At 42.1% G+C, this 27286-nt stretch overlaps 1 protein-coding gene across 3 annotated transcripts in view; it reads right to left on the bottom strand.

Moving 5' to 3' along the window:
• Window positions 1–27286, bottom strand: part of klhl32 (kelch-like family member 32) — a 312283-nt gene that overhangs the window by 200452 nt on the left and 84545 nt on the right. For all 3 annotated transcript variants that reach the window (XM_043685379.2, XM_043685376.2, XM_087981512.1), the window contains exon 5: window positions 17981–18088. In XM_043685379.2, coding sequence (XP_043541314.1) covers window positions 17981–18088 — 108 coding nt within the window. The remainder of the gene's footprint in view (window positions 1–17980; window positions 18089–27286) is intronic.

Raw genomic sequence — 27286 nt, 5'->3', positions numbered from 1 at the left:
AGACCTAATAGGGCGAGGAGGGGATGGAATCAGTAATATCAATGTTGGACATAAGATTCCAGTAACCGAGAGACCATTTACTTCAAGAGACAAAGGTTGGTAGGGACCACGAGAATGTCCCTGTGTGGGTAACAGGCATGGTCAACGCAAGGTCAATTTCAGTGACATATAAAGTTTGGACCAGTGCAACGGTATGAAAGCCCAGCTCCTCCACCACCTTTCCAACTATTCTGGAACCCCAGTTTCTCCCAGTCAAGGATTGAAAATGCCTGTCAATCTGAGATGAATGGGATGGATGTCATCACCTCAACACCTTTGCTGCCTGAAGAGGAGTATGGATTTCTTCCTCGACACTCTGGATGCAGGAGGCAAGTTACTATACAATCAGAGGCAGATTTGAAGGAACCTGACCCGGTGCTAAGTTGTCCCAGGAGGAGCTACAAAAAGAAACCAGCCTATGTCCTTGGACTCAGTGGGGGACAGATTTAGTGACTGTAATGATGTCAGCCAGGATGGACCTCACAGAATGAGTTCCTTGATTGCATCAGATTAACTATCCGATTAGGGAGCCCTAGCTGATAAATCTTAACAGTAGTGTCAGAGGTTCTGTTCACCTGAGCTGGCTCTGAGGGAGCTGGATCAGTCTCAAGGACTCTTCACATATAAATAAAGGGTGACTTGGTGACAGGATATCAATTTCTGTGCAGTTAGTTTACACTGTATCACCACAATCATTCTGTCATTAGCGAATTCTTAAAAGAAAACATGAAATACTTAGGTTGCAGTTAAATTAATTGCCACAAGGGGTCATGACTGCATTAAAGATGACAAAGCTTTTCTTCAAGAAAAGCAGGAGTGACAAGCTAGTAAACTAAAATTCATCCACCAGGTCTTTTCATTTACAGCAGTTTCAGATCCTTCAGTGAGAAGGAGATTCTGGAAAGTATTACTGTCCTCTTTTTTTTTATTTCTGTGGAGTTCAGGCTGCAGAGGCAGTGGAAGAGAAGATTCCAAATGTGTACATATAAAAATTTCAAGTTAGTGAATTTAATCCCTTGTTGGCAAGTAGGATTAATATGGCAGCACAGTGGCTCAGTGGTTAGCACTACTGCCTCACAGAATCAGGGACCTGGGTTTGATTCCAGCCTCTGGCAATTTGTGTGTGTGGAGTTTGCACATTCTCCGTGTGTACGTGGGTTTCCTCCCACAATCCACAGATGTGCAGGTTAAGTGGATTGGCCATGCTAGATTGCCCCATGATGTACAGGCTAGGTGGGTTAGCCATGGGTTTAACAGGGGGTGGGTCTAGGTGGGTTGCTCTTCAGAGGATTAGTATGGACTCAATGGGCCAAATGGCCTGCTTTCACTCTACAGCTACAGAATATAAAATTGAATTTGGTAGCCATTTTCTTGTTTTAGGTTACGAGACCTCTTAAAGTTCCAAAATCATTTCTATGGCTCATGTATATAGAATAGGCTGCAATAATATCACCACCTGAGTCCATTGTAGCAGAACAGACACACAACCTCAGTCAAGTGAGCTGGCAGCATGATTTACTTTTCTTCCCCCCCCACCCCTCCCAAAACCCCCGACCAATTTTTGGCTATGAGCCCTTCATCACACATCATTCCTGATGAAGGGCTAATACCTAAACATCAATTCTTGAAGTTACACTGCTCCCATTGACCTCCTCCACTCTTTCTAGTCACTGGTCCGAGCAAGTGTTTGGAAGGGCTCCAGCCTTTGGGGATACACTATCCCTTTCCTCCATTCTTATTTTTAATGCACCAACTGCAAACAATGCTAACTGTGGCCTCCTATGTTTAACAATTGTTAATTATTGCATAGCACACAATCCCTAATTATATCAGCAGCTCCAATAGATTTGTAGAATTCTAGTACAAACATACATTGCATCTCAAAAACCTCAATGGGTGCAATTCTACAACTCGAGTCTTATTTACAGACCTATAGGATCACTCCAATACAGCACCCGTAAATGGTTTTTATCAGAAATGACTGAATACCCAACATATTTGCAGTTACAGAAGAAAAGCTGTGCCATATCCCAGATTCCTCCATTGCTGTTTGAGAGCAGCATGTGATGGAAAGACCCCCTGGAGGTGGGCCATAGTTGAGTGGTATGGCCCTACTCCCCTTTATTCTAGACCACATGAAGGCAATAAAGAGAGGGAATCTAAAGTGACAAGAAAGTCTTAAAGTGTATTGCTGAGAATTGGACACAAAAGGTCAGTGCTTTATCATATTTACAAAACATTAAACTCCTGGCAATACAAAATGGCAGGTTGGTGAGAAATTGCTTTTTTTCATAATTACAATTTGTTAAACTAATAGTCAGCTTGCAATGAACTTTTTCAATTGTTTCTTATTAGACTTTGAGGTCCAGGCCTTTTACATTACCACTGAGACTCAAAAATAGAATGTACCATTATTAGCAGAATAACCGCAGCTTGTGATGGTTTTCAGCTTCTACATAAAATTTAATGGGAACAACCAAATTCAATAAAAACTGACAATGCTAGTATTATCCAACACATCTGGTAGCATTTGCGGAGAATGAAGCATAGTTAACATTTTGAATTGAATACAATTTCTTGGAAGCTAAGAAAAGGTATAAATATGATGGGTTTTATGCCATTGAAAGCAGAGAGGGGAGGTCTGAGATAGGGGGTTGATGGGAGGAGAGATTAAATTATAACATGCAATGGAACAAAAAGTGTGTAATGAGAAATAGTTGTAGGACAGCAAAAAAAAGGCTGAACTTTCCCAGCCCCTGAACAACGTCAGCAATGGAGAGTCAGTTGGGGAAAATGGTACAAGTTTGGATAAATGAAATCCGACAGAGAACAAAAAAGTTGGACTTTTCATCCAAAGTTTGAACTGCATGATGAGAATCTGGCTTGTGAGCTCTCTTGTAAGAGGCCTATTAGCATGTATTTGCATCTCATTAGTCCACCATCCCACCTCATTTATATGCAACATCCTATTCTCACTTCCCACAGAGAAACTAAAAGCAATAGTTCCAGATGTGATAGTCAGAGTCAATATCTAGTGGCTCCAGGTCACTGATGGATTCCTTGAGCTTCTATGTGAACTGCAGTCTCCAACATCTATGTGTACATTCTATGGTCAGCAACTAGCTGCACACCCCCCGATGGATGTGGTCTTCAGACATACACCAGCCTCACCACATCATTATGACACACCTCCAATTCACTAAGACCACAGTTCTCCACTTCAAAGCTGTCCTTGGAGTTCACTGGCATGTTTAATTATAATGCTGCTCCAGATCAGTTGACATGTAGGGATAGGCAACCAACTCCATCATTAGACCGGGTATCCTCAGGGCTTTTTGCTTGCTTCATACTCAATCACTTCATGTCCACTTGAACACTCACAGCATCACTGCCTCCTTTTTGCCACTTTGCTACCTTATTCATTACCGAGAATCTCACAGAAATTCAATGTTGACTTGCCTTTCAACACAAATAAAACCAATCAAGATGGTGGTCGTGTTGCTGTCACACCTATAGCACATGCCAACAGCAGATACCAAATATGCTCTAAACAAATGGCTGTGTATCAAAATCTAGAGGAAGTAGTCCTCAGTCAAGGTAAGAGGGATTGTTGTAAGTCAAAGGGTGTCACCACAGTCTGTCGGGGCAGCATCCAATCCCGGTCTTGCATACAGTAAGACAGCCAAGTCTTAGACTGGTCTGGGTTACGGATAGCGATCAGTACAGTCCAGGACTGGTTCATGGTCAGTCCTGCAGATCAAGTGCAACCATTTCAGGGATTTGTGGTAAGTCAGTTGAGAAGCTGCTCAGCAATCAACCAGAGATCTGATCAGTTATCAATTGGAGCTAATATTCCCAAGTTGGTCAGGAGATGAGCCATGGTTAATTCTAGGTTCTGCTCACAAAGTGAAGGAGGTTATCAGGGACCATTGGTGTAGCAGCAATGTTGGGGACCTCCATTCTAGTGATTGGAGACAGCATGCTGGAAAGGCAGAGGGAACATTGTGAAGGGAGACAGCTCAACAGAAGTGTAGGAGATAACATTGTATTAGAGGATGTGAGCACAGGGGTGTGAAGTATTTGACGGTCATGACCACCTGGGAAATAGTGTAGAATGATGAGTAGCATGGTAAGTTGTAGGCTTGGTGCTCAATGGGTAAAATTGGGAAATTAAGTTGTAAATGAAAGATGGGTGGGAACATAGTACTAATGGGGTTCAGCAGGGAGTGCAAAGGAAAAAGAAACACAAAGGTTTGTGGGCACTAGTTTACCAGGCAGAGCCTATAACTCTGTCAAGCTCAATCTATGTTACCTTCCATTCTCAACTGAATTGCAAATGCTCAGTGAAAATGCCAATTGGTTGTCGCCACACCTTAAGTGAATAACTGGAAGGTTTGAGTTATTAAGGAAGGGCTGGGTCTATTTTCCCTGGAGCACAGGAGGCTTAGGGGTGACCTTATAGAAGTTTGTACAATCATGAGAGGCGTAAATAGGGCAGCACGGTGGCTCAGTGGTTAGCATTGCTGCCTCACAGCACCAGGGACCCGGGATTGAGTCAAGCCCCTGGCAACTGTCTGTGGGAAGTTTACACATTCTTCCCGTGTCTGCGTGAGTATCCTCCGGTGCTCCAATATCCTCCCAAAGTCCAAAGATGTGCAGGTTAGGTGAATTGGCCAAGCTAAATTGCCCCTGGTGTTCAGGGATTTGTAGGTTAGGTGCATTAGTCAGGGGATATGTAGGGTAATACGGGAATGGGTCTGGGTGAGTTAACTCTTTGGAGTGTCAGTGTGGACTTGTTGGTCCAAATGGCCTGTTTCCACACTGTAGGGATTCTATGATATAAATAAGGTAAATAGTCAAAGTCTTTTCCCCAAGCTAGGGGAGTCCAAAACTAGAGGGCAAAGGGTTAAGGTGAGAGAGCAAAGACTTAAAAGGGACCTAAGGGGAATGTTTTCACATAGAGAGTGGTGTGTATATGGAGCTGCTAGAGCAAGTGGTAGAGACAGGTATTTAAAAGACATTTGGACACTTATATGGATAGGAAAGGTTCAGGAAAATGCAACCAGAATTGTACACAGTACCCCATATGTGGCCTAACCAATGTCTTGAATATGACATGGTGTCTTAACTCCTATACTCAATGCTCTGTCTGACTGATGAAGGCAAAGGTGCCAAACACCTTCTTCATTATTCAGTTTTTTGAAAGTGGTGTCACAGGTAAACAATGTATTTGCACCCCTAGGTCTATCTATTTGACAACTCACTCCAGGGCTCTCCCATTAAGTGTATAAGTCGTGCCCTGATTTGCCTAACCAAAATGCAACACCTCACATTTATCCAAATTAAACTCGATCACCATTCCTCAGCCCACTGGCCCAGTTGATCAAGATGCCATAGTAATCTTAGGTAACCTTTTTTACTGTCCACTACACGACCAATTTTAGTGTCATTTGCAAACATACTAACCATGCCTCCTACATTCTCATCCAAATTGTTGATATAAATGATGAACAACAGTGGACCCTGTACCAATCCTTGCAGTGCACTGCTGGTCACAGGCCTCCAGTTTGAACAACCACCCCCTACCGCCATCCTCTGTCTCCAACCATCAGGCCAATTTTGTATCCAATTGTCCAGCTTGTCCTGGATCTCATGATCTAACCTTACTAGCCAGTCTACAATGTAGTACTTTGTCGAAGGCCTTGCTAAAATCCATGTAGACATCACCTACCACTCTGCCTCCATCTATCTTCTTGGTCACCTCTTCAAAAAAAAACTCAATCAAGTTAGTGAAACATGATTTCCCACGCACTAGGCCATGCTGATGAGACCTAATCAGTCTTTGCCTTTCAAAATGCACGTAGATCCTGTACCTCAGAATCCCCTCCAATTCTTATTACCCTCACCACTGACGTCAAGCTCACTGGCTTTTCCTTGCACCTTTCTGGGTATATCAATCATTCACCGACTGTAAATTTGTTTTTACTCAAAAGATAACTAGTTGCCATTTGTTCCCAAAAGTGAATGCAACTACATTCAGTTTGTTTTCACTTTGCTTTTGCTATTATAGAGATGAACAGCACGGAAATAGACCCTTTGGTCCAACTCATCCATGCCGACCAGATATCCCAACCCAATCTAGTCCCACCTGCCAGCACTCGGCCCATATCCCTCCAAACCCTTCCTATTCATATACCCATCCAGATGCCTCTTAAATGTTGCAATTGTACCAGCCTCCACCACATCCTCTGACAGCTCATTCCATACACGCACTACCTTCAGCATGAAAACGTTGCCCCTTAGATCCCTTTTAAATTTTTCCCCCTCACCGTAAACCTATGCCCTTTAGTTCGGGACTCCACGATCCCAGGATAAAGACCTTGTCTATTTACCCTATTCATGCCCCTCATGATTTTATAAACCTCTAGAAGATCACCCCTCAGCCTCTGATGCTCCAGGGAAAACGGCCCCAATCTATAGAAACAACATTCAATTGTTTAAAGGCTTTCCAGCATGTGATGCTCCCACACTGAACAAGGAAAAGAGGTTATGCAATGCTGGATTAGGGAAAGCATAGCACTCCCTTAGACAACCTTTTAACAATGGTATAGCATGAAGGATGGGTAGTCTGTTTAGTTCGATTCTTACAAATCCATTGGCACTGTAACTAGTAAGATAGGTGATGACGTAAAATGGCATTACATTTATGAAGGTGAGCTTGTACTTGCAAAGAAATATCCCTAGAGCTACCTATGTGTACTCGGAAGCCATTCTTTGTCATTTCTCTCCCAATTTGTACTGTGAGGGAATATTCATCGATGGCAGTGATTGACCTGGTGCACAGTTGGGTTTCAGATTTGATATCAAAAGTCCCAGAAGGTCCCAGGTGCGCTAAGTACTTCAATCACTAGTGAACACATGATAGTGAGCACTGTGCCATGGAGCATTATGGATGCACAATGAGGTAAGTAACAGAGAATTGTATGTGATAACTCATTTAAAGCTCATGGAGAACATCTCCAGAAGATTCTCCTAAAATAACATGTAGCTGCTTTGGGTAAAGTTGAGCCTAAAGCATGATCCAGATTAAGAATCAATGACCTCAATGTACAGCTCTGTCCAAAAGCAAAAACATGATAAATGTTTAAGATTGGAACATGGTAAAAAAAAAATCAATAAAGGAGATGGAGCTCATGATCTGAGACTGTTGAGCTTGACTTAGGGTCCAGAAGATTGTAAAGTGCATAAACGAAGAAAGAACTTCTATTGAGCTGAAAGAGAACTGCAGCAGGCTGAGGGCAAACCTGTGACCTTGAGATCAAAGTGATGACCTAAAATGACAAGAGTCCAGAAGCCTGCCATCACGCTTGTGCATTGAGTAGGCATGTTCTGTGTGAAAGCCACATGTTCGTTAATTACTCATGGGATGAGGGCATCACCGGCTGGCCCATCCTTGAGAAGGTAACAATGAGCTGTCTTCTTCAACTGCTGCAGGCCACATGCTGTGGGTTGACTGTGATGCCCTTGGTGGGGGAATTCCATCACATTCCTGATTTGGCCCTTGTAGATAATGGACAGGTTTGGGAGTCAAAAGGTGAGTTACCTGCCACAGTTATCCTAGTGTGATGACACTATGGCTTAAAGAGGTGCCTTGAATTTTTTTTTAATGAAGAGAGGTTGAGACAGAGGTATTGTGCAGTCTATTCCAAGTCAATAAAGTAAACAGCTTGTGACACCTTGGATTTTATTTTTAAAAGTTGGAGCAATAGAATCAGTTTGATTGGAAAGGGTCAAGCTCCCACAGAACTAGGATTTTAGTTTAACTTTCAGAGGCTGTTGAGATTTGGAAGCTGCTACACATCTGTTCGTGCCACAGCAAAATGCTCAAGTTCTTTCTCTCTGCCAGAGTCTTCTCTTGATGTCCTTTCCTCCCGGACTGGAGAATTGCATGTGAGACAATCTATTTCACTGAACTTGACTTTACCACATGTGTAATCACGGGATATTACTATCTTGCAAAGCTAATCAGTACTTAACACATAATATCTTAATTATTTCAATAGAGTTACAGTTAAGAATTTTTATTTTGATTTTCTGCATTTTAACTTCATTGTTTAAAAATGAAGTATTTTGCTTCAAGCCTGGTAGTTTGACTAATCAAATTGCATCCAGAATGCCTTACACTTGCCTGTAGAAAAGTTAGGGTCTATGTTATCGTAGTTGAAACTTTATTTCTCCTGCTGAACACTCCTGCTGAACACTCTCTGCTCATTCCTGAAGAAGGGCCTGTGCCCGAAACGTCGAATCTCCTGTTCCCTGGATGCTGCCTGACCTGCTGTGCTGTTCCAGCAATAAAGTTTCAACTTTGATCTCCAGCATCTGCAGACCTCACTTTCTCCTCTATGTTATCGTAATACATTTTGAGGGGGGTTTGGTCTTCATAACTCTAGCCTCCGACCTGCTCTTGTAGCCACGATGTTTATGTGGCAAGTCCAGTTGAGTTTCTGGTCAATGTAAACAATAAGGATATTGATAGTGGGGAGGTTCAATGATGGTAACACATTGAATGTCAAGGGGTGGAGGTTAGGTTGTCTGTTACTGGGGTTTGGAATTATGAAAAATGCAGGTCACTTGCCACTTGTCAGCCCAAACCTGGATATTGTCCAGAATTTGTCATGTTTGGAAATGGACTCTTCAGTATCTGAGACATTGCAAATGAAGCAGAACATTGTGTAATCATCAGTGAACATCCCCAGTTATGACATTATGATGGAGGGAAGGTAATTGATGTAGTTGAAAATGGTTGAACCTAGGACTCTGCCCTGAGGAACACCTACAGAGATGTCGTAGAGTTGAGATAACTGACCACCAGCCATCTTCCAACTAGCAGAGTTTGCCATCTGATACCCATTTGATTCAATGGTTTGTATGGTGCCTTGATGCCACACTCAGTTGAATGCAACCTTGATGCCAAGGACTGCCACTGCCACCTCAATACTGGAATGGAGTTCTTTTGTTCACGTTTGAACTAAGGTGATAAGGAGGTCAGCTGAGTGGCCCTGGCAGCCATGAGCAGGTTATTACTGAGCAAGTGCTGCTTTACAGCACTGTCGATGATACCTTCCAACACTTTTCTGACCTTTGAGCACAGCGGTAATTGGCCAGGTTGGATTTGTCTGGCTTTTTACGTACATGACATATGTGGCCAATTTTCCACATTGTCAGGCAGATACCAATGTTCTAACTGTACAGAGAGTAGCAAGTTCTGGAGCACAATTCTCCAATACATTGCTGAGCTATTGTCCGGGCTTGCAGCTTTTGTACCATCTAGTGGCTCCAACCATTCCTTCACATTGCATAGACTAAATCAAGTTAGCTGAAGGCTGGTACCTGTGATGTAGGGGACCACCGGGGGAGGCCAGGCTGGATCATCCACTCAGCACATCTAGCTGAGGATTGCTGCAAATGCTTCAGATTTACCTTTTACACTGATGTGCTGGCCTCTTCCATCATTGAAGATGGGGGTATACAGTGGAGCTTCCTCCACCAGTGAGTTGTTTAATTGTCCACCAGCATTCATGACTGAATATGGCAGGACTGCAGAGCTTAAATCTGATCCGTTAGTTGTGGGATCACTTAACTCTGCCCATCACTTGCATGTCAAGCGGCATAAGCATCAAGTAGTCCTAAAAGCAGAATATTGAGAGCTAGGAAGAAAGTTGAAATGTAGGACTTCAAAGGTAGTCATCTCGGGATTAATACCAATGCAATGAGTTAGTCAGTAAAAAATGACTGAAAAGATGGTGTGACAGAGAGGGTTTCAGATTCGTGGGCATTGGGACCAGTTCTGGGGGAGGTGGGACCTACATAAACTGGCCAGGTTACAAGGGGTGGTATTTGGTAGAGTGGTTGGGGAGGGTTTAAACAAGTATGGTAGGGAATGGGAACCAGAGGAGTAGGGCAATAAATATAGAAATTTGAAGGAGAGATAGAAACCAAGGCAAACATGTCTAAGAACAGACAGGGAAATACTGCTGAAAAGAGTAGGGAATATGGTCTGAAATGCGTGTGTTTCAATACGAGAAGTATAATACCCAAGGCAGATGAACTTAGAGCTTTGGTTAGTACTTGGAACTATGGCATTTATTGCAATTACAGAGTCTTCTCTGAAAGAGGGACTGGCAGCTGAATGTCCCAGGATTTAGATGTTTCAGGTGTGAATGAAAAGGATGTAAAAGGAGTGGAGGAGTTACATTACTTGTAAAGGAGAATCTCTCAGCTGTACTGAGGGAGGATACATCAAAGGACAAACGCACAGAGGCAATATGGACATAACTCAGGAATAGTAAATGTGAAATCACAATACTGGTGGTACACTACCCGTCTCCCAACAGTCAGTAGGGGATAGAGGAGACAATATGTTGATAGATTTTGGAAAGATGTAAAACCAGCAAGGTTGTTATGGTAGGTGATTTTAACTTTCCCTTTATTGACCGGGACTCATGCTAGGAGCTTAGTTAGGGCAGAATTTGTAAGGACCATTCATTTGTTGACACAGTATGCAAACAGTCCGACCAGGGAAGGGGTTATACTGGACCTGGTTTTGAGGAATGAGCCCGACCAGATGAGTGAGATTTCAGTGGAGGAGCATTTCAAGAGTAGTGACCATAATAGCGTGAGTTTTAAGATACTCATACATAGGGATAACACCAGTCCTTGGGTGAAGATGTTAAATTGGGGGAAGGTGAACTACAACAATATTAAGCAGAAACTAGACAATTTTGATTGGAGGAAGCTGCTTAAGGGTGAATCCACATCAGATATGTGCGAGTATTTCAAATGGCAGTTGATAAGAATTCAGGAGTGGCACGTTCCTGCGAGAAGGAAGGATAGGTATGGCAAGTTACATGCACCATGGATGACTAGGGATGTAATGACTTTGGTTAAAAGGGAAAAAAAAGAAGACATAAGGTCAAGGAGGATGGGAACTGATGAACCCATTGAAGTATATAAGGAAACTAGGAAAAACTTAAACAAAGAATAGAAGAGTGAAGACGGATCATGAAAAGTCATTAGCAAACAGGATTAAGGAGAAACCCAAGGCTTTTTATACACATATAAAAAGCAAAAGGGTACCCAGTCCATGTGTGGAGCCAAAAGAGATACGTGAGGTCCTAAATTAATACTTTATGTCAATATTCACCAAAGAGAAGGAATTGGTGGAGGATAATCTCAGGAAAGGGAGTGTCAAATTTACAAGCCAAGTTGTTATTTAAAACAGAAGAGGAGTTGTGTACATGAAAGTATTAAGGTAGCTAAGTCCCTGAGTCCTGATGGGATCTGGAACACACAACAAAGAACATAACAGTGCAGTTCAGGCCCTTCAACCTTCGATGTTGCGCAAACCTGTGGAACCAATCTGAAGCCCATCTAACCTACACTATACAATCTTCATTCATATATTTATCCAATGACAATTTAAATGCCCTTAAAGTTATCAATTCTACTACTGTTGCAGACAGTGCATTCCACACCCCTACTACCTCTGACATTTGTCCCATGTCTATCACCCCTCAATTTAAAGCTATGTCCCCTTGTGGTAGCCATCACCATCCGAGGAAAAAGGCCCTCACTGTCCACGCTATCTAACCCTCTGATTATCTTACATGTCTCAATTAAGTCACCTCTCAACCTTCTTCTCTCTAATGAAAACAGCCGCAAGTCCCTGAGCATTTCCTCATTAGACCTTCCCTCCATATCAGGCAACATCCTAGTAAATCTCCTCTGCACCATTTCCAAAGCTTCCACATCCTTCCTATAATGTGGTGACCAGAACTGAACGCAATACTCCAAGTGCGGCTGCTCCAGAGGTTTGTACAGCTGCAGCATGACCCGTGGCTCCGAAATTCAAACCCTCTGCCAATAAAAGCTAACACACTGTGTTAAGAATGCCTTCTTAACAACCCTATCAACCTGGGTGACCACTTTCAGGGATCTATGTACATGGCCACTGAGATCTCTCTGCTCATCCACACTGCCAAGAATCTTACCATTAGCTGAGTACTCTTTATTCCTGTTGCTCCTTCCAAAGTGAATCCCCTCACACCTTTCCACATTAAACTCCATTTGCCACCTCTCGGCTCAGCTCTGCAGCTTATCTTTGCCCCTCTGTAACCTGTAACATCCTTCAGCACTGTCCACAATGCCACCAACCTTAGTGTCATCTGCAAATTTACTAACCCGTCCTTCGATGTCATTTTTATAAATGACCTAGATGAGGACAAACAGCAGTGGCTCCAAAACAGATTCTTGTTGTACACCACTTGTAACTGAACTCCAGGATGAACATTTCCCATCAACCACCACCCTCTGTCTTCTTTCAGCTAGCCAATTTCGGATCCAAACTGCAAAATCACCCTCAATCCCATGCCTCCGTAGTTTGTGCTTACCATAGGGACCTTATGTTTAGATTAGATTGATTACATTACAGTGTGGAAAGAGGCCCTTCGGCCCAACAAGTCCACACCGACCCGCCGAAGCGCAACCCACCCATATCCCTACATTTACCCCTTACCTAACACTACGGGCAATTTAGCATGGCCAAATCACCTGACCTGCACATCTTTGGACTGTGGGAGGAAACCGGAATACCCGGAGGAAACCCACGCAGACACGGGGAGAAAGTGCAAACTCCACACAGTCAGTCAATTGAACCCGGGTCTCTGGCGCTGTGAGGCAGCAGTGCTAACCACTGTGCCACCGTGCCGCCCACTAATCAAACGCCTCACTGAAATCCATATACAATACATCAACCGTTTTACCCTCATCCACCTGTTTGGTCACCATCTCAAAGAACTTAATAAGGCTTATGAGCCACAATTTCCCCTTCATAAAACTGTGTTGTCTATCTCTAATCAACTTATTCCTCTCTAGATGATTATAAATCCAATCTCTTATAACCCTTTCCAACACTTTTCCCACAACTGAAGAAAGGCTCACTGGTCTATAATTACCAGAGTTGTCTCTACTCCCCTTCTTGAACAAGGGGACAACATTTTCTATCCTCCAGTCTTCTGGCATTATTCCTGTAGGCAATGGCAACATAAAGATCAAAGCCAAAGGCTCTACAATCTCCTCCCTGGCTTCCCAGAGAATCCGAGGATAAATCCTATCCGGCCCAGTGGACTTATCTATTTTCACACTTTCCAGAATTGCTAACACCTCCTCCTTATCAATCTGAATCCCATCTAGTCTAGTAGCCTGTATCTCCGTATTCTCCTCGACAACATTGTCTTTTTCCAGTGTGAATACTGATGAAAAATATTCATTTAACTCTTCCCCTACCTCCTCAGACTCGAAGCACAACTTCCCACTACTATCCTTGATAATCTTTCTCTAGTCATTCTTTTATTCCTGATATAGCTATAGAAAGCTTTAGGGCTTTCCTTGATCCTACCTGCCAACAACTTCTCATGTACCCTCCGGGCTCTTCTTAGTTCTCTCTTTCGATCTATCCTGGCTAACTTGTAACTCTCAAGTGCCCTAACTGAGCCTTCACGTCTCATCCTAAATAAGCCTTCTTCTTCCTCTTGACAAGAAATTCAACTTCTTTAGTAAACTACGGCTCCCTCACTTGACCACTTCCTCCCTGCCTGACAGGTATATACTCATCAAGGACACACAGTAGCTGTTCCTTGAACAAGCTCCACATTTCAATTGTGCCCATCCCTTGCAATTTCCTTCCCCTTCCTATGCATTCTAAATCTTGCCTAATCACATCATAATTGCCTTCCCCCAGCAATAACTCTTACCCCATTTCCATCGCTAAACATAACCGAATAGTGGTCACTATCACCAAAGTGCTCACCTACCTCCAAATCTAACACCTGGCCAGGTTTATTACCCAGTACCAAATCCAATGTGGCCTTGCCCCTTGTTAACTTGTCTACATACTGTGTCAGAAAGCCCTCCTGCACACATTGGACAAAAAGTGATCCATCTAAAGTACTCGAACTAAAGTATTTCTAGTCAATTTTTGGAAAGTTAAAGACCCCATAGCAACTACCCTGTTACTCCAGCTCCTATCCAGAATCATCTTTGCTACCCTTTCCTCTACATCTCTGGAACTATTCAGAGGCTTGTAGAAAACTCCCAACAGTGTGACGTCTCCTTTCCTGTTTCTAACCTCAGCCCATGCTACCTCAGTAGACAAGTCCTCAAACGTCCTTTCCACCAACATAATGCTGTCCTTGACAAACAATGCCCCATCTCCCCTTCTTTTACCATCTTCTCTGTTCTGACTGAAACATCGAAATCCTGGAACCTGCAACGATCATTCCTGTCCCTGCTCTACCCAAGTCTCCGAAATGGCCACAACATCTAAGTTCCAGATACCAACACATGCTGCACGTTCATCTGCCTTTTTCCAGATGCTCCTGGCATTGAAGTAAACACACTTCAAACCACCTTCCTGCTTGCCGGAGAACTCTTGCGACCTTGAAACCTCATTTCTGACCTCACTGATCTCATCCTCCTGGACACTGGAACTACAATTTAGGTTTCCATCCCCCTGCTGAATTAGTTTAAACCCTCCCAAAGAGCATTAGCCAATTTCCCCCCCAAGGATACTTGTACCCCTCTGGTTCAGGTGTAGACCATCCTGTTTGCAGAGGTCCCACCTATCCCAGAATATTGAGGGAGACAACAGAACAAATTGCTGGAGCATTGACAGACATCTCTGTGTTTTGTTTGGCCACAGATGGGGTCCCAGAGTACTGGAGAATAGCCAATGTTGTCCTATTGTTTAAGAAGGATAACAGGCATAATCCAGGAAACTACAGGCCTGTGAGCCTCACATCAGTGGTCAAGAAATTATTGGAAGAGATTCTCCGAGACAAAATCTATACATATTTTGAAGCAAATGGAGTTATTAGCAATAGACAGCATGATTTTGTGCGCAAGAAGTTATGCCTCACTGACTTGATCGAGTTTTTTGAGGAGGTGACGAAGATGATTGAGGCAAAAGAGGTTATTGTTGACTACATGGACTTCAGTAAAGCCTTTGACAAGATTCCTCATGGCAGAATGGTACAAAAGGTAAAGTCACATAGTATCAGGGGTGATCTGGCTAGATGGATACAGAACTAGCTTAGTCATAGGAGACAGAGGGTAGCGGTGGAAGGATGCTTTTCAGAATGGAGAGTTGTGACTTGTGCTGGGACCTCTGCTGTTCATGATCAATATAAATCATTTGGAGGAAAACATGGCTGGTCCAAGTAGTAAGTTTGCGGAAGATACAGATTGGTGGCTTTGCAGATAGAGGATACAGCAGGGTTCGTTGGAACTGGATCATTTGAAGACATGGGCAAAAGAATAGCAGATAGAGTTTAATCTATTCAAATATAAGGTGATGCACTTTGGAAGGTCATGTACAGGCGGAAATTACTCAGTGAATGGCAGAACCCTTCGCATTAAAATGCAAAGGGATCTGGGTGTTCACATCCACAAATCACTGAAATGGCAGCACAGGTAGTTAAGGGTGGTTAAACAGGGCTATGTAGGCTTGCCTTCATTAGAAGGGGCATTGAGTATAAGGATAGGCAAATTATGCTGCAGATTTATAGCTTTTTGGTTAGGCCACACTTGGTATATTGTGTACAGTTCTGATCACCATACTACCGAAAGATGTGGATGCTTTGAAGAGGATAGAGAGAAGGTTTACTAGGATGTCGCCTGGTTTGGGGAATTTTAGCTATGAAGAAAGTTTGGCTAGACTGGGTTTGTTTTCACTGGAATGCAGGAGGTTGAGGGGTGACCTGACAAAGGTTTATAAGATTGCACCTTGCATGGATAGAGCGGAAAGTATTAAGCCTTTTCCCAGTGTGGAGGAGTCAATTACTAGGGAACACAGGTTGGAAATGCAGGTTAGGAATGGCAGTATTGTTAAGAAAGGTGTGGGGTACATTTTTCACACAAAGGATGGTGATTGTCTGGAACATTCTTTCAGAAGAGATTGTGGAAGAGAAGGAGTATTCAAGAAGCACCTGAATGAATACATGAATAGGAAGGTAATGGAGGGATACAGATCCTGTAAGTGGAGACAGTTTAGTATGGAAGGGCAAAATATGTCGGCACAGGCTTGGAGGGCCTGTTCCTGTGCTGTATTACTATTTGCAATCTTTGTTCTTTGTTAGCTTCCCCAAGTTTACACCTCTTTTACGTACGTTGGTGCTACTCCTGGCATGTCCTCCATTGAACCAGGGCTGTTCTCCTGGCTTAATGATGATGGCAGAGTGGGAGGTTGCAGTGGTCACTCTTACTGATTCGGTCATGAACAGATGCATCTGCAGCAGCCAGATTGAGAACAAGGTCAAGAATGTTTTATTCCTCTTCTTGGTTCCCTCACCACCTGATGCAGACTCAGTCTAGCAGCTATAACCTTTAGGACCCAACCAGCCCCATCAGTAGTGCTGCCTCTGAGCTACTCCTGGTTGAAATCCTCCACCCAGAGTACATTTTATGCCCTTGACACACTCCGTGCTTCTTCCAAGTGTGGCTCAATTTGGACTAATTCATCATTGACTGAGGGAGGATGGTTGTGGTATTCAGCAGGAGGTTTCCTTTCCCATATTCAAACTGATAGCATGAGACTTGTTGAAGTCTGAAGTCAATATTGAGGTCACCCAGGACAACTCCCTCCTGACTGTGCACCACTGTGCCACCACTTCTGCCAGGTCTGTCCTGTCAGTGGGACAGGACACATTCAGGGATGGTGATGGCAATATCTGTGACAGGGTAAAGTATGATTCCATGAGTATGACTCCATCAGGCTGTTGTGTGACTACTCAGAGACCGCTCTCCCAATTTTGGTATTTAAACCAGATGAGGATGACCGATTTCCTTCCATGAAGGACATTATTGGACATGTCAATGTTGAGTGTATTCAATATACCAAAATGAAAAAATTAAAAGTAAATCACACCCTCACATGAAAGGAGTGCTAGGTCTTTGAACAGAAAAGAGACAGGAGGTGAAAAGGTAAGTGCTATATCTTCTCTAATAGCACAGAAAGTGAGAAGACAATGAAGTGTTGAGGGTGACTGAGCAGTGGGCTAGGATGTTGCAGACCCTTTAGAATGCCAAAAGCAGAGGATTTCAGGTATTTTGAGTTGGCATCATTGTGGAAATGGCAGAAATGGCTGTGGATGATCCTCAATGTAGAGGCCAGTGGGATGGAGAGGGAGGAAAAAGGGAAACCTGTCACTGTTTTTTGGAGAGAAGGGAGACAGCAGATGTGCAGAACAATGAGTTGGATATGGTTGAGGGCCATCTCAACTTCAGTGAGGGAAAATCCTTTGTTTAGCAAAAAGGAAGAGGTGGAAAATTGTACGATCAGAAATGCATTGTCCCAGTTCCTTTGTTGCCATTGCAACCTTGCCATTTGGTATGTCATCGACAAACACCTCTTCCCCTCCACCTCCATATTGGCATTCTGAAGAGATTGTTCCATTCCATGCAATATTGTCATGAACATACACTCACCATATTGGACATTAACTCCGTCTCTCCACAGATGCTGCCAGATCTGAGTGTTTGCAGCACTTTTTTTAAAAAAGCTTTTCAGCATCAAAAGAACTTTTGTTTTAACCATCAATGCAAACTACAGATGCGGAAAGTTAGTGATTACCCAGAGTCTGGAATTGTTCTGGCTCATTACCTCACAGATTGCAATGTGAGTTTTGATACATTATTTGAACATAATTGGCTTGGAGAAATACTCATAACCCAGCCATGAGTTACAATTTCCTGTGAAACGCTGTTACAATTGAGCTAAACATATGTTTCCTTATTACAGGCTTGGTATTTATTAGTTTTTAATTAATTCCCAACAAGGATTCAACTGAATAACTGTTTGCTTTGGAAGATTAAAATCAATCTGTACCTGGCCTGTGTATGCAAACTCCAGAGCTTGTTTCAGACCCAGACTGGTCACTCCATGTAGGCTCACCTCCTCAGCCACACTCTCCACCATGCATAGGCTAAACATGGCCTGAAAATAAAGTTAAATAAATTCAAAGGTCAATTATACAGAATGTACAGGTATACATTCTAACTTCTATCATCACTTTGCAAATTTTAGATTCTTAAAATATTGCAACATAGGTGATGCAAAGAACTGTAATTTAGATAAACTAAAGACTATATTTAAAACAAGATTAAGAAATAAGTGAAGTAGGCCATTTGGCCCCTTGAGTACTCCTGCCATTCAATAAGACTGTGGTGATGTGACTATGCATTTTCTCCCTGACCCCCACAGTTGTCACTCCCTTATACAGAAGAACAAAAATCTGTCCATCTCAGGATTGGATGCATTGTCTTCAAAAGTCCCAGCCTCCATTGCTCTCTCGTGTAAGAACTTTAAGGACTAATGATCCTCAGAAGAAATTTCTTCTAGCTTTAGTCTTAAATGGGAGCATCCTTATTTTTAAATTGCATCCCCGATTCTAGATTCTCCCAAAAAAATTCTCGAGGGAATAAAAATGCAAATACTTCACCCCAAGTCTGAGAGTTGGGTGGGGTGGTGCATCAGGTACTGACTAACACACTACGGCCGAGTTAACACAACCTGACACATGTCAATCAGTTCACTAAGAGCTGATGGGTAGAGTACAAACAAGTTTCTCAGTCAATTTCAGGCCGTTACATTGCTGTATAGAACCCAGAAGCCCGGAACACCAATCAAAACCTTTTCCTCAGTGGATCCAGCAGTTGGAAAATAAGGGTTTTGTTGTTCATGGATTGGATATGTTGCTAGCATTTATCACCAATTCCTAACTACCCAAGATAAGGTGGTGGTGAGCTTTCTTCTTGAACTACTGCAGTCCTTCAGTGTGGAGATACCCACAGTCCTGTTAGGTAGGGAATTTCAGGAATTAAGACCGAGCAACAATGAAGAAATGGCAAAATAATTCCAGGTCAGGATGGCTATATGACTTTGAGTGGAACTTGCTGCTGATAATGTTCTCAAGTACTTCTAGATGGCAGAGATTACAGTTTGGAGGATGTTATCAAAGGAGACGTGGTGAATTACTGCAGTGCATCGTCTGGGTGGCATAAGCTCCCACTGAGGTGCATGGATATATATTTTTCAATCATCAGCAAACATCTCCACTTCTGACCTAATGATGAAAAGAAAGTCATTGAAGTAGTTGTTGAAGATAGTTGGGCAAGTACTCCTGCAGTGATATCCTGGAAATGAGAAGATTGACTTCCAACAGCCACAATCATCTTCCTTTGAGCTGACTTTGTCTTCAACCAGCAGAGAATCATTCCCACTGACTTCAGTTTTACTGGGGCTCCTTGATGCTGAACTTAGTCAAATGTTTCCATAACGTCAAGGGCAGTCACTTTCACCTCTCTTCTGGAGTTCAGCTCTTTTGTCCATGTTTGGAACAAGACTGCAATGAGGTTAGAAGCAGACTGCTCTTGGCAGAACCCAAATTGAACATGAATACACAGATTATTCCTTTGCAAGTGCCATTTAATAGCACTGTTCATGGCACCTTCCATCATTTTCCTAACGATTGGGAGTAAACTGATGGGGTGGTAATTAGCCATTTGGATGTGTCCTGCATTTATGTGCACAGAACATACCTGGACAATCTTCCTCATTATGATACTGATGCTAACTGATTATTTTCACCTTGTCATATGGGAGCGGTTGCAAGGAGAGAGAAGTTGGATAGTCAGAGGCAGAAACAGTGACATGACTTTCAGAGGCTACCCTGTTACCTGCCAGCTGTGCTCTTGATTGTACAAAATCAGAGAAATTAGAGACACCCCCATACCAGCAGCTAGGTTTCCATGGTTTCTTGGGGAGGCAACTAACTTCCTTTCTCATCTGCCTTCCCCGCAGGCAATGAGGGAGGTAGTAAGTTGAGGCTCTTCCATGGCTATTAATTGGCCACCTAATGGGCCTTAATTGGAAGTGGGTCTAGAAAGTTCCTGTGGACTTCTAACCCAGAACTTAACTGTTGAGCTGGTGGAAAGGGGTGAGCATCTTAGCAGGACCAACTCACTCAATAATTGTCCCTTCTTGCCACCTCCATGGCTGGACAAATTCCATCCTAGGATCTAGCCTGTCAAGCTCCCTAGAGTCATTTAATAAAATCACCTCTTCTTCTAAACTCCAATGAGTACAGACCATACCCACACAACCTTTCTTCATGGCACACCCTAGTGAATCATCTTTATATTGTCTCCAATTCCAGTTTTTCTATCCTGGAGTACAGAGCCAAACTTGTATGCAGTACTCTAGTCAAGATCTCTCTAACACTATGTATGCTTGAAACAAGAGTTTCCAGTTAAAAATGCTATTTTTCTTGCAACACAGGCCAACATTTCATTTGTAGTCTTCATTACTTGCTGTTAATGCATGCTGTTTGTGATTCCTAGATTCATCTGCATTCCAAAATACTGCTACATATCTCTATTTGAATATTTTTCTATTCTATCATTTCTGCCAAATTTGTCAAGTTTATATTTTTCCGAGACCTGTTCGGTATTTTCTATTTTTTTTCTATCAGCTGTCATCATCTATTTCTATTGATTTCCCCTTATTCACCTTTTATATTCTCAAAGAATGCTCATAAATTTATCAAATGATTTCTTTTCCACAAAGCAATGCTGAGTCACCTAATTGTAATGTGATTTTCTAAGGGCAGGTTCTTCCAATATTTTGGCTGTCATTTTTTTGTCGAGTTTCTTGGAGAGTTTCTCTCCATGAGACATAGCGAGTTTTCTCATTATGATCATGTCAAACTTGCATCATTAACTACCTACCTGTGGCTCCCCTCTCATCCAGTGCTCACCAGATTCTTCTCTTCACCTGCTAAAAGTACTTGCCACTCCAGCATATGCTGGCATCTGATGTCTACTTAATCTTTGAGCCCCAGTTATGGAGCCAGTCGAGCATTTGCAGTCCAGTGACTCAGCAACCACAAACGAATTCCTCACACAACATTTAAGTGGCACAGCTGAGGCTACCTCGCACGTACAACTACATATCGCACCACTGATCATGGTGTAGGCACTAGGCCACCCAAATTACCTGTCCTTAGCCACTTTCCCTCTTACAACCCTTGAAGTAATGGCTGCTCTCTTCCCCAATCCCTACTCTGGCCAAGAATCTCATTGTTGTTCAAAATAGCACCATCATGACTTCAAACAATTCAAAACATTCAACTTTATTCACTAACACTAAAAACAAATCCAAACCAAACAATCAGAATCTGCATGTGCCTCTTGGAACAGAAATGAAGTATTTTCGTGGCTAGCAGCAATAATTTTAATCAAGGAATGATCACTGCACCCAATTCTAATGGGCTTGAACCCAGTACTGTCTGGCTTGTGTTGGGCCTGGTACTTACACATGGTAGATGGTGGAATGTGCACAGAAATGCCAGCTGTGCCACTTATGTGCTGCAAGAGGCATTTGTTTGTGGTTTAGATCAGAGTGGTGCTGGAAAAGCAGAGCAGGTCAGGCAGCATCCGAGGAGCAGGAAAATCGATGTTTCAGGCAAAAGCCCTTTATCAGGAATAGAGACAGGAAGCCTCCAGGGTGGAGAGATAAATGGGGGGGGGGGGGGGCCTGGGGAGAAGGTAGCAAAGAGTACAATAGATGAATGGGGGTGGGGATGGAGGTGATAGGTCAGAGAGGAGGGTGGGGAAGGTAGCAAAGAGTACAATAGGTGGATGGGGTTGGGGATGGAGGTGATAGGTCAGAGAGGAGGGTGGGGAAGGTAGCAAAGAGTACAATAGGTGGATGGGGGTGGGGATGGAGGTGATAGGTCAGAGGGGAGGGTGGAGTGGATACATGGAAAGGAAGATTGGCAGGTAGGACAGGTCATGAGGACAGTGCTGAGCTGGAAGATTGAAACTGAGGTAAGGTGGGGTGAGGGGAAATGAGGAAACTGGTGAAGTCCACATTGATAGGGTTGAAGTGTTCCAGGCGTCGGATGGTGAGGGACGTGGTTTGTGGTTGCTGAGCCACTTACAAGCAATTCAAAGTCCTTTAATTTTCAGCATCTCAGGTCGTTACCTCAAATCTACGACACCAAATTCCCCCCAAACTCCCCTCAACTTCCTTAACACTACAATGGATACCACACCTCAGGAAGGATCTGTTGGCTTTTGTGGGAGATGTTTATATGTACTTGGTCTTTAGGGATTAGTTGTGAGGAGCGATTGTACAAATTAGGCCTGTTTTCTCTAAAATTTGGAAGTTTAAGGAGCTGATCTGATAGAAGTCTTCAAGATATTAACAGGAAAAGACCGGTTAGATAAAGTTAAATTTCTTGACATCAAGACTTTCCAAACTTTTTCACTTCAGTCCATGTTGTTCAGGTTGGAGAAGACTCCAGTCCTTGTCTAAGATACCAGTGTAACTTGCATTTCATTGCAAACGTGAAATAAACTCTCTCCTGTTTAACACTAGAACTTTTCTCTTCTAAGCCAATCTAAGCAGGCTCTATGAATCCCTAAAAGAAGATGGTGCCAGCAAACCTACTTTATGTTGAGCAAGAGTACAGACACCTCTTAGACAGGGTGGTCAGTGGTCCTATCCAGTTTCCTTATCCTACTATGCATCTTCTATCCTTTACTCCAGATTACCTCATTTCCATGGGTGTAATGCAATTAATTCCCCCATTTAATTTCTTCTCCTCCTTTCAATCATTTACTGAGCTGTAACAAGAATTGAGCTTGAGTTTTTGTTACATGATAAAGGTGATCTATCCAAGCTCAGACCATCTGTCTGTTTCTAAATTTGCTCAGGATTAACAAGGCAAGACTGTATACTTAACTGTTTATGTTGTGTTGCTATGGATATATTTTAATTGCTCTTGAGAATCTAATTAGACATTGTTAATATTTTATGAGATTGATTTTTTTTAAGAAAAATCAAATTCTGAAACGTGATTATGTATTTGGTACCAACCCAAAATCTACCCATGAGTTTCTCAATCTCTTCCTCTCTTAGTATTTGCACTGTCCAATCCCTCCACATCCATCTTTATCTTGCTCTCTCCTTCTAAATTCACTCTGCAGATATCCCATTTTCTACCATTTCATTTAAGTTCTCCAATCCATATTCAGCATCACCTTGACTTTCCCATCTCACAAGACGTGACTATTGCAACAGGTCCAAATACAGGAAACACCATCTCTGATGAATCCTTCTATTCCTCATTAGTTTCATCCCGTTATCCTCGAGTCAAATTTTCTTCTGCAATTACTACTGGATAAAGCTCAGCCCCAAGCCATTGTCATTGATACTTTAAAATCTCCAGTTGTCTAGTCATTGAATATTCATTGTCATGATATTATTGTGGTTGTTATCTATTAACTCACTCTCCTTCATCTTTGATGTCCTTGTTCCCAGTAACACTATTACAGCTGAACTTTCATGATGTCATCCTGCAGACCAATAAAAATGCCAGACACAGAGCCCACCTCTGAGTAATCTATATTTTGCTGACAGGCTAAAGGGGATGCAGTGTTATTCACTTATGTAATAACCCTCATCTCAGCAGGATCACTGAACTCAGTAATCAAATAAATCTGGTTGAGATGTTCAAGATGGCTAGGGGACTAGACAGAATGGATGGAGATAGACTATTTACTTTAGCAAAGAGGTCAATGACTAGGGGGACATAGATTTAAAGTGACTAATAGGAGATTTAGAGGCGATCAGCAGAAAAATTTTCATTTGGAGGAAATTCACCATCTAAAATGGTTGCCGAGGCAGAAATCCTTAACTCCTTTAAAAAGATGCCTGGATATACCACTTTTAAGTGTCATAGTATAGGAATAAGGAGTAAAAGCTGCAATGTGGGATCAGGCTGAGAGACTCATTTTTTGGCCAGCACAGACTGATAGGCCAAGTGGTCTCTGGGAGTCTATAATTCAAAGATACCTTGTTTTAATTACTGCAAGAGCCTTAACTTGCAATGTGGGAGTCATGAATTCAAAAAAATTCTGAAGGGTGAATATGATCTGATTAACTAACATGATGTGAAGATTTTTTAACTAGCCTACTCACAGAACTGGTGAACCAGTCTGGCTGTTACTGTCAATGATCCCTGAAAACAACTTACATAACAGCTTCATAAATCTAAAAGATTAAGCTATTACTGATGTGGGGGTACGAATAGATTTGTTTGTTTTTATAATAAATTCATCATTTAAGAATTAAAAGCTTTCCATGAGTTTCATGAATGTGAGCTTTTTCACCAGTAAGTCTAGAGCGAGAGCTCTCCATGATTTGTAGAAGTTTAATTTATTTCATCTCTATATGGCTCCTAGATTCTGCCAATGCTGAATACTGGGTGATTTGTCAATGAGTTGGGATGGAGTGACTCTGGAGAGTGAATATATGCTGGCGATTAGTAAAGAAAAATAGGTAGAGATCTTAATTGCTTTTATTACAACTGGAATTGAGTCCCACAGAACCAATGTGTGTTTTCTAACTAGCCGGTCTTAGCCCTTGTCTTCTCAGAAACAAAACTCTAAATCATGGCAGGTTGCTGAGGTGCAAAACTTCCAGACTTGAGTACCCATTTTGGTAGTGAAAATGCAGTCCTTACTCTCACACCATAGGAATTCCCCTTTGTAGTTTCACATCCAAGGAGTGCAAATACAGATATGATGTGCAAAAGCAAAATCTTCAGGTTTTGTAAATCTGAAAATAAATATTGTCCAGATTCCATGCATGAATAAATAGGAGGAAAAAAAACAATGTTAGAAATAGTCAGAATAATGAATGACCTCATGGAAATTTAATTATTTTTCAAAAAAATTGACCTGATTTTTAACCTCCAACCTACATTCCTTCGTAACTCCTGTAACCTTTTATCATGGTAATAATCAACAATCTATCTCTGCTTAAAAATATTTAAAGATTCTGCATCCACTGCCATTTGAGAAAAGGAATTCCAAGACCCTCAAATCTCAAAGAAAAAAAAACTCTATTTTAAACATACACTCCCTTATTTTTAAACTATGATTTCTGACTAAGTTCTAGTTCTCTCACAAGAGGAAACATAATTTCAACATTCACCCTGTCAAGTCCCCTCAGTATCTTATATGTTTCCAGAAAGTCATAAGAAATAAGAACAGGAGTAGGCCATTTGGCCTCTCAAGCCTATTCTGCCATTCAATATGATCATAGCTGATCCAATATTCCTCAAGTCCACATATATGCCGTTTCCCCGTATTGATCCACATAGATACTTGATCAATAGGGGAATCAATGTCAGCCAAGGACATTTCCCCCACAGCTCTTTGTGACAAGGAATTCCAAAGACACTCAACTTTGAGAGAAGAAATTCTTTTTCATCTCAGTCTTAAGTTGCACCCTTTTATTCTTAGACTATGCCCTCTGATCCCAGATTCTCCCATGAGGGGAAACGTCTTCACAGCATTTACCCTGTTAAGCCCCTTAAGAATCCAAAATATTTCAATGAGACCACCTCTAAATCTTCAAATCTCCAGTGAGTATAGTCCCAACTTGTTTAATCTATGCTCATAAGGCAATCCCTCTTTGCACGGATCATCTGTGTGAACTTTATTTGAATAGCCACCAATGAAATGATATCTTTCCATCAATAAAGAGATCAAAAGTGCTCACAGTACTCCAGATGTGGTCTCACCAGTACCTTGCACAGTTGCAGTCAGGCTTCTCTACTCTCATACTCCAATCCCCTTGAAATAAGGGCCAACATTCCATTAGCCTTCCTCAGTAACTGCTGCATGTGCTTGCCAATTTTCTGTGTGTGAGAGTGCACTCAAGTCCTTCTGTGGTGCAGCTTTCTGCAGTTTTTCATCATTTAAATAATATTCTGTTCTTTAGTTTTCCCTTCCAAATTGAACAACTTCACACTTTCCCACATTATACTCTGTTTACCAACTTTCTTGCCACTTAATCTATCAATATCTTTCTATAAGCTCTTTGTATCCCTCTCTCAACCTGTCTTTCCACCTATTTTTGAAATGTCTGCAAATCTGGCGAGAGTACATTCATTTGCTTCAATTAAGTCACCTCTGACTCTTCTAAACTCCAGATGATACAGCCCTAACTTGTATAACTGTCCTTATAAGGCAATCAGTTCAGTCCAGATATTAGTCTAGTTTCTCTTCTCCAACCGGCTTCCAATACATTATCATCTTTGAGAGTATGGTCACTCGTACTACATACAAGTGCAATCCTCCAACACCCTGTATTACTGAAACACAGCCTCCCCACTCTTGTTTTCAATTCCCCTCACAATCTGCCATGGCATTCTAATAGCTTTCCTGACTACTGCTGCACCTGCAAAGTAACCTTCTGTGATTCATGCTCTAGGACACCCAGATCTTTCTACATCTCAGCGATCTGCAACATCTCACCATTTAAATATATATTCTTTTGTGTTCTGCCAAAACGGAAATTTCATATTTTCCACATTAAATTCCATTTTCCAGAGCTTTGTCCACTCACTTGAACAGTCTATATTGCTTTGAAGAATCATTATGTTCATGACACAACTCATTTTCTGGCCTTTGTGTCATTAGTAAATTTATCTAGCATACCTATGATTCACTTACATAACTTGTAAAGAGTTTGAGACTCCAGTGCCAACTCCTGTGACAGACTACTTGTGAAAAAACCCACCTGTTCATACTCACTGCTTCCCATTAGTGAGCAAATCTACTATCAAATACATTTCCTCCTTACACCAGGAGCTTTTATTTCTGCAATAATCTTTCATGTGGTCCTTTATCAAATGTCTTCTGGAAATCTAAATGCAATGTATCCACTGGTTTCCCTTTATATACAGCACAAATTACATCTTTAAAGAACTCCAATATATTTGTTAAATGTCTTGGCTCTGCCATTACTAAGAACGTTACCAAGTCCCCTCTTAGAACATCTTTAATATAGCTTTAAACATTTTCCCTTTGACAGATGTAGATCATTGAGATGGTGTCATGGACCATCGAAGGGGTCTTGACCATCCGAGGTAGCACCCATTGCCCCAACAACCTCAACAAAGGGGTTTTCCCTTTGACATTTGGTCCCCTGAATTCTGAAGATGTTTTTTATTTACCTGGCCCAGCTCTCAAGCTCTCCTACATGCCTCATGATGGAGAGAAGGCGAAATTAAAGGGAAGGTCCCTAAAAAGGTGGAAGGCAGAAGGGATGGAATGA

The sequence above is a fragment of the Chiloscyllium plagiosum genome, unplaced genomic scaffold (genome assembly GCF_037043375.1).
Source record: "Chiloscyllium plagiosum isolate Xiang-an unplaced genomic scaffold, Cpla_swu_hap1 HiC_scaffold_3, whole genome shotgun sequence".
Lineage (NCBI taxonomy): Eukaryota > Metazoa > Chordata > Chondrichthyes > Orectolobiformes > Hemiscylliidae > Chiloscyllium > Chiloscyllium plagiosum.
Note: the sequence above shows the minus strand (reverse complement) of the source record. Positions and strands in the feature narration are given on the sequence as shown.